General features: G+C 37.3%; 1 protein-coding gene across 1 annotated transcript in view; it reads right to left on the bottom strand.

Annotated features, from left to right (window-relative positions):
- Positions 1 to 3,152: 3,152 nt before the first annotated feature.
- The window catches only part of LOC127859694 (ras suppressor protein 1-like), a 20,667-nt gene continuing 15,610 nt past the window's right edge, over positions 3,153 to 8,209 (bottom strand). The window contains exons 4-5 of the mRNA XM_052397200.1: positions 7,722 to 7,854; positions 3,153 to 3,768 (exon numbers count right to left, since the gene is read on the bottom strand). Of these exons, the coding sequence (XP_052253160.1) occupies positions 3,603 to 3,768; positions 7,722 to 7,854 (299 nt within the window). The 3' untranslated portion in view covers positions 3,153 to 3,602. The remainder of the gene's footprint in view (positions 3,769 to 7,721; positions 7,855 to 8,209) is intronic.

Raw genomic sequence — 8,209 nt, 5'->3', positions numbered from 1 at the left:
AATCTACCTACGAAGTTTCATGATCCTAGGCATAAGCGTTCTTGAGTCATCATCCGGAAACCATTTTACTATTTTGGGTCACTGTGACCTTGACCTTTGACCTAGTGACCTGAAAAGCAATAGGGGTCATCTGAGAGTTACGATCAATATACCTATCAAGTTTCATGATCCTAGGCCTAAGCGTTCTTGAGTAACCATCCGGAAACCATTTTACTATTTCGGGTCACTGTGACCTTGACCTTTGACCTAGTGACCTGAAAATCAATAGGGTTCATCTGAGAGTTATGATCAATCTACCTATCACGTTTCATGATCCTAGGTCTAAGCGTTCTTGAGTTGTAATCTGGAAACCATTTTACTTTTTCGGGTCACCGTGACATTTGACCTAGTGACCTCAAAATCAATAGGGGTCATTTGCGAGTCATGATCAATGTACCTATGAAGTTTCATGATCTTAGGCCCAAGCGTTCTTGAGTTATCATCCGGAAACCACCTGGTGGACGGACCGACCGACAGACCGACCGACAGACCGACATGTGCAAAGTAATATACCCCTCTTCTTCGAAGGGGGGCATAAATATAGAAATAAATATACTAGACATCCCTAATTTTGTAAATAAATTGATCAAATTTAGAAGGATGGGAGAGTCCACTAGGCATGAATGCGTTAAATATTTTATGCATCCAAAGTCCTGAACGTGAGCTGGAAATTTAATCTTTTATGAACACATCCCTTAAAACGATTACACTGAATATTGCACATTGTATTCAAATAACTTCACAATAACACAAGATGGAAAGGAAACCCAAAATACAGTCATATTAGGTGGAAATATGAGCTTAGAGTTAAATATAATGATCACCCGACTGGTGCAAAAAGGTCGCATGATGGAAAGGAAACCAAAAATACAGTCATATAAGGTGGAAATATGAGCTTAGCGTTAAATATAATCATTGCCCGATGAGCTAGGCGTTAAATATTATAATCGCCTGATTGGTGCAAAAAGGTACCATGGACCTTCAAATGTCTATGTCACATGGTACCTTTTTGCACTAATGGGGCCAATTATGTGACACATTTATCACGAGAAGTAAAAAGAAAACTCCAATAGCAGCCAATAATAACTATGACGTTGGGACAATATCTTAATTCCTAAGGCACAGTATTTACCAAATCCCAATTCAACTAGTTGTGTTATGTCAACGAGGAGACAAATGCGCAGTTTTCACATATCACACCATTTTCACATATCACACCATTTTCACATATCACATTATTTGCACATATCACACCATTTTTAGCATTAGCAGTGAAATATCAAGTCTATTTCTATTTAAAGGAACAAGTAATCCGATATTTGTTGAAAAAATGTTTTCAGCAGTAAGGTTTGATTTTTTTTATCCTAACCTCTGACAAGCAAATCATATTTCCTGCCAAGGAAATAAGATTTTTCTTTAACCCTTTTCCACACAGAAGGAAAGTGAAAATGGCTATGTGCAAACAGCATAAAACCAGAACAGCCTGCGAGTAACTCGCAGCCTGTTCAGGTTTTAAACTGTTTGCTGCTCATCAGTATCCAAGGGTTGGAAATGAAGCCTTTAAAACTTGAATCTAGTAAGGAAAGTCTTTACATTCAACTTAACATTACATTCAACTTTCTAAGGGACTAGAAATGCATCAAAATATGTATTTAAGTGGTAAAAGGTTAAACATTATCTTGTACTCTATCCCATTCCTATCTGAGTTGATTTTGTGTACAAACCGATCAGCATGATCATGATCTGTTTCATAGTTCAACAAGAGATGTGTTCGTCAGAAACACAATGCGCCGCTTTGAATATTTTTTTTGACCTTTGACCTTGAAGGATGACCTTGACCTTGAAGGATGACCTTGACCTCGAGCTTCCACCACTCAAAATGTGCAGCTTCATGATATCACCGCTTTGATTTTTTGGTGACCTTTGACCTTGAAGGATGACCTTGACCTTGAAGGATGACCTTGAACTTCCACCACTCAACATGTGCAGCTTCATGAGAACGATGCTTTGATTTTTTTTTACCATTGACCTTGAAGGATGACCTTGACCACCACTCAAAATGCGCAGCTTTATGAGATACACATGCATGCCAAATATCAAGTTGCTATCTTCAATATTGAACAAGTTATAGCCAATGTTAAAGTTTTCGGATGGACAGATGCTATATATTTGACATTTGACCTTGAAGAATAACCTCGACCTTCACGTTACACCACTTAAAATGTTCAGCTCCATGAGATACACATGCATGCCAAATATCAAGTTGCTATCTTCAATAGTGAAAAAGTAATGGCCAATGTTAAAGTTTTTTTCGGAGGGACGGACAGACTGACTGACATACTGACTGACGGACAGTTCAACTGCAATATGCCACCCTACCGGGGACATAAAAATACAGTCAAATGTATCCCTAAGCAAGAGGCTGGTTCAGTAACAAAATAATATTAATTCAACAAAATGTAAATATGTATACATAATACATTTTTATAAAAAGATCACACAAGATTAATGTATGCAATTTGTTTTGCAAATATTGTACAAGAAATAATAATGACATGCACATATGATTATATAAATACGAATAAATATCATACTGATATCAAAGGAACGCTCTTGTATTATAACAATAAGTATGGAAGATACATGATTCATGATACAGAAGAGAACAATACATACGTATTAAATACCATTGACCTTATAGTTGACAGACAACAATCACATATGCAACAACTAATTGGGTTTGAATTGTTTTTAATTGGTGGCAGTATAGTAGTACAAAATCTGATTAGTAAGTCTCACAAATATCATCGGATCCTTATCTTCAAACAGCATTTTGTTCATTGAACCCTTTACCAATTGGATACGTATTTTGACACATTTGTAGTTACATTTAATAAAATGCCTTTCTTTCAAAATTCAAGTTTTAAAGGCTTCATGTTCAACCCTTAGTTACTGATGAGCAGCAAACTGCATAAAACCTGAACAGACTGCCAGTTACTCGCAGGCTGTTCAGGTTTTATGCTGTTTGCACATAACCATTTTCTCTTTGCTTCTGTGTGGGAAAGGGTTAACAGAAAAATCAATATTGAGGACATAATTATAACTTTTTAAAAAATGTTTGTGTAAATGCTGCATAATGATTTGATAGACTGTCTATGTTCACGGTCGTTCATTCATCAATGAAATAGCAGTTGTGATATGAGGGCCAAAAAGAAGAATAAAGATTATGAGTATGAAAACACCATTTTTTGTGCATTTACAAATAGAATATTACCAATGCACTTTCTATTAAAGAATCTAAGTTTATATGACATGTGATCTACACAACAAATAGTACTGGCCAGTGAGTCTTTCACTTTTTAATTAGGCATATTAAAAGCTGCTGTTTGAAATTTTCATTGATATACTGCCAACTGACCAATCAAATATTCACAAAGCTGTAGTTCCATTTCTTGTTGGAGATGTATTGCAATCTATTTATGACGAGCCAATATACTCAAAACTGATTGATCAATTGTTGAATAGGCTTATATATACAATAACAAAAACACAGCTTCTTCATCCTACACAACTAATCTTTTCAGCTCGTTTGTTAAAACTTCAGTTCTAGCAATCCTGTATCTACTCTTCTGTTTGCTGTTCTTCAAGCCCAAACGGCTGATTTTCTTGGTCTTGTCGATGGTCTTGGGTGGGGATGGAGTGTTCATGGTCATGTGACGTCCGTACAGGCTGAAAACACCATAACAGGATAAACAAGAGATGTGTTCGTCAGAAACACAATGCCCCCGACTGTGCCGCTTTGAAATAAAATTGATATTTATCAAGTGGCAGGTATAGAAATCATCTCCCTTTAAAGCTTATTACTTCCCTTGGATTTTGTCCAATCCAACCGGGAAAGGGGCTGGGGGGGGGTCTGTAGACAGTCAAAAATGACCAAGTCTGAAATCACTGACAACCAAGGCCTGTGGTTTATCAAAGAGATCATAGCCAGAGTTCATCATGAATCTATGGACATAAGTCCACAGGTATGTAATGAACCCTACCATTCACAAATAAGTACAGGAAAGAAATGATAATTATATCATTAAAACAAGAGATATGTTCGTCAGAAACACAATGCCTCTATTGCGCCGCTTTTATTTATTTTTGACCTTTGACCTTTAAGGATGACCTTGACCTTGAACTTCCACCACTCAAAAAGTTCAGCTTCATGAGAACGCCGCTTTGAATTATTTTTTTGACCTTTGACCTTGAAGGATGACCTTGACCTTGAACTTCCACCACTCAAAATGTGCAGCTTCATCAGAACACCGCTTTGATTTTTTGTGACCTTTGACCTTGAAGAATGACCTTGACCTTCCACCACTCAAAATTTGCAGATTCATGAAATACACATGCACGCCAAATATCAAGTTGCTATCTTCAATATTGAAAAAGTTATGGCCAATGTTAAAATTTTCGGACGGACAGACGCCATATATTTGACATTTGACCTTGAAGGATGACCTTGACCTTCACCTTTCACCACTCAAAATGTTCAGCTCCATAGTGAAAATGTTATGGCCAATGTTAAAGTTTTTTTCGGACGGACGGACAGACTGACTGACATACTGACGAACAGTTCAACTGCTATATGCCACCCTTCCGGGGGCATAAAAACCCTTTGCCAAATCAATCATTTGAGTTATAAATAATCAAATTAAAATCTGTACAGTTACTGTGAAAAGAACTTTAATTCTTGGTAAGGAAATATATATTCTGAGATTTATAATTATATAAATTACTTCCCTTGAAAATAATTGTCTCTAACAAATCTCTATTTTTAGTAGCAAATAATTAAAAACCACTCAAAATGTGCAGCTCCATGAGAAACACATGCATGCCAAATATCAAGTTGCTATGTTCAATATTGAATAATTATCTCCCTTTAAAGCTTATAACTTCCCTTGGATATGTTATTTTAACCTTAGACCTTGAAGGATGACTTTGATCTTTTACCACGATGTGTTTGTCAGAAACACAATGCCGCCTACTGCGCTGTTTTGATTTATTTAACTGAAATATATAATTTGGCAGGTCAGATAATTATGTCCATTTAAAGCTTATAACTTCCCTTGGATTTATTTTTTCGACCCCGTGACCTAGTTTTTGACCCGGCATGACCCATATTTATACTTGACCTAGATATTGTCTAGATACAACTTCTGACCAAGTTTCGTAAAGATCGGATGAAAACTATTTGAATTAGAGAGCGGACACGAAAAGTGTGACAGACTGACAGACAGACTGACGGACAGTGCGAAAACTACATACCCCCTTTTCTTCAAAAGGGGGCATAAAAACACTATTAAAGACTTAAAACCACCATATGAGACTGGAAAACACCTGTACAGACTGAAATACACCCTTACATGTTGGAAAACATTCTTAAAGGCTTAAACACACCCTGACAGGCTGAAATACACCTTTACAGACTGAACAAAATCCTAACAGGCCAAAAACATCCGTAAAGGCTGAAATACAACCTAACAAGCTGAAACACCATTACAGGCTTAAAAACACCTTAAAAGACTGAAATACATGTACACTCTTACAGACTGAACAAGATGCTGCTTTCAATCAACAATGATGCCACCCACTGGATGCCTTGTAAGTTTTTATTAACCCTTAACCACTCAGATACATATTTTCACATATTTGTAGTCCCTAAAAAAGTTAAATTTAATGAAACACCTCTCTTACTAGATTCAAGTTGCTATCTTCAATATTGCAAAAGTTATTGCCAATGTTAAAGTTTTCGGACGAACGGATAGACTGACAGACAGTTCAAATGCTATATGCCACCCTACCGGGGGCATAAAAAGAGAACTTTAATGCGCTATACATAAACTCATATAACTATTTGAGCCTCAATATGGGGAAAAATGTGTTTAAATTGTCGTCCAATATTAGCCTTTGTAGTTTTTTGCTATGAAGAGACCTTTTTAAAGCAAAAAATACAATAAAAGCGAAAAACAAGAGGGCCAAGATGGCCCTAGTTCGCTCACCTGAGAGGAGTCGGTTCATTCAATCTTTACCTTATGTCAAACATGACCTAGATATTGACCAGACAAACATCCTGGTCAAGTTTCTTCATTATTGAACCAAAACTCTGGCGTAGGGAGTGTTTTTGTTTTTGTAAGATTTTAAATGATTACCTATATTTTGAGTGGACCCCCCTCCAAACATCAAACTTTGCTTACAAGGATTTTGTATAATATAATGAAAATTTGGACAATCTAAGGGCAATAATTATGGCCTTAATTATGTGATTTTGCTCATCATCAAACTTGACTGAGATCTTTCAGCAACTTTGATAAAGAATGCTTGAGAAATGTGAATGCTAGAGTGTTTACAAACCAAATGTGGACGGAAGGACAGCGGACAAAGACCAATCCTTAAACCTCACCTGAGCAATCAGGTGAGCTAAAAAGTGTGTTTCATCGATCTGAGCCATTTTCCTACTTGTCCAAGAAATCAATAAAACCAATGTATTGACTAAGTTTCACGATGATTAGGCAAAAAATGTGACTTCTATAGTGTTCGATCACAAGATTTCAAAGGTTTGGCAGCCATGTTTATTGACCCATCGGGACCATTTGCAAATACGTCTGAGATATATATAAAACAAATCTTTCCACCAAGTTTCATGATGATTGGGCAAAAAATGTGAATTCTAGAGTGTTCACAAGCTTTTTTTTCTATATAAATATAAGAAAACTGCCCCCTCCCCCAACAGCCATGTTATTCAACAGACCGGAACCATTTTCCAACTCAACTCTCGTATCAAGGAAACAATTGTTCTGGCCAAATTTCATTAAAATTGGGAAAAAAATGTGACTTCTAGAGTGTTCACATGTTTTCACAATATACATATAGAGAAAAAAGCCCCGCCCACTGGCGGCCATGTTTTTTTCACCGATCTGGACCATTTTCGAACTCGTCCGAGACATCAATAAAACCAATGTTTTGACCAACTTTCATGATGATTGGGCAAAAATTGTGACTTCCTGAGTGTTTACAAGGTTTCTCTACACTGGCGGCCATGTTTTTCAACGGACCGGAACCACCTTTGAACACAACCAACATATCATTAAGACAAACATTTTGACAAAGTTACATGAAGATTGGGCATGAAATGTGACTTCTACAGTGTTTACAAGTTTTTTCTTTTTTTTGACCGAGTGACCTAGGTTTTGACCCGGCACGACCCAGTTTCGAACTCGACCGAGATTTCATTGGGACGAAGCTTCTGACCAAGTTTCATGAAGATCGGACAATAAATGTGGCCTCTAGAGTGTTTACGAACAAATGTTAACGGACGGATGGACGGACGACGGGCAAAGACCGGTCACAAAAGCTCACCTGAGCAATCAGGTGAGCTAAAAACATTAAGAAGGAAAGTGTTGTCCCTGATCAGCGTGTGCAATCTGCACAGATTAATCAGGGACGACACTTTCTGCCTAGACTGGAATACCTTTTAGAAGAGACTTCCTTTAAACCAAAAATTCCATAAAAGCGGAAAGTGTCAACCCTGATAAGCCTGCGTGCACTGCACAGGCTTATCTGGAAAAACACTTCACTCACATGCGTTAAGCCCAGTTATCGTGAAACTAGTCACATATAATCTTCAAGGCACTCACGATTTGTAGGTCTCAGATCGGATGTAGTCGAAGACATGGAACACACCGACCTGGTACTGGTCAGCTATGGGCGTCACCCAGGGATTGTTCTCTCCTCGGAACACCTGCCGGGAACCAACCAGGTCTAGGTTGCCTTAAAATGGATTGTTGATATTTGAAACACCTTCATAAAAGCCTAATTCTGGTAGAACTTGGCTTAACCTTTTACCACCTTTTACCTTTTTTATTAGATTCAAGTTTTAAAGTTTCATTTCCAACCCTTAGATACTGATGAGCAGCAAACAGCACAAAACCTGAACAGACTGCAAGTTACTTCAAGGCTGTTCTGGTTTTATGCTGGTTGCAAATGCCATTTTAGCTTTCTTTCTTATGAGGGAAAGGGTTAATGCATGTGCTTAACCCATTTATGCCTAGTGGACTCTCCCATCCTTCTAAATTGGATCAATTTATTTAAAAAATTAGGGATTTCTAGTATATTTATTTCTGTA

Source organism: Dreissena polymorpha, chromosome 15 (assembly GCF_020536995.1).
Source record: "Dreissena polymorpha isolate Duluth1 chromosome 15, UMN_Dpol_1.0, whole genome shotgun sequence".
Classification (NCBI taxonomy): Eukaryota; Metazoa; Mollusca; class Bivalvia; order Myida; family Dreissenidae; genus Dreissena; species Dreissena polymorpha.
Note: the sequence above shows the minus strand (reverse complement) of the source record. Positions and strands in the feature narration are given on the sequence as shown.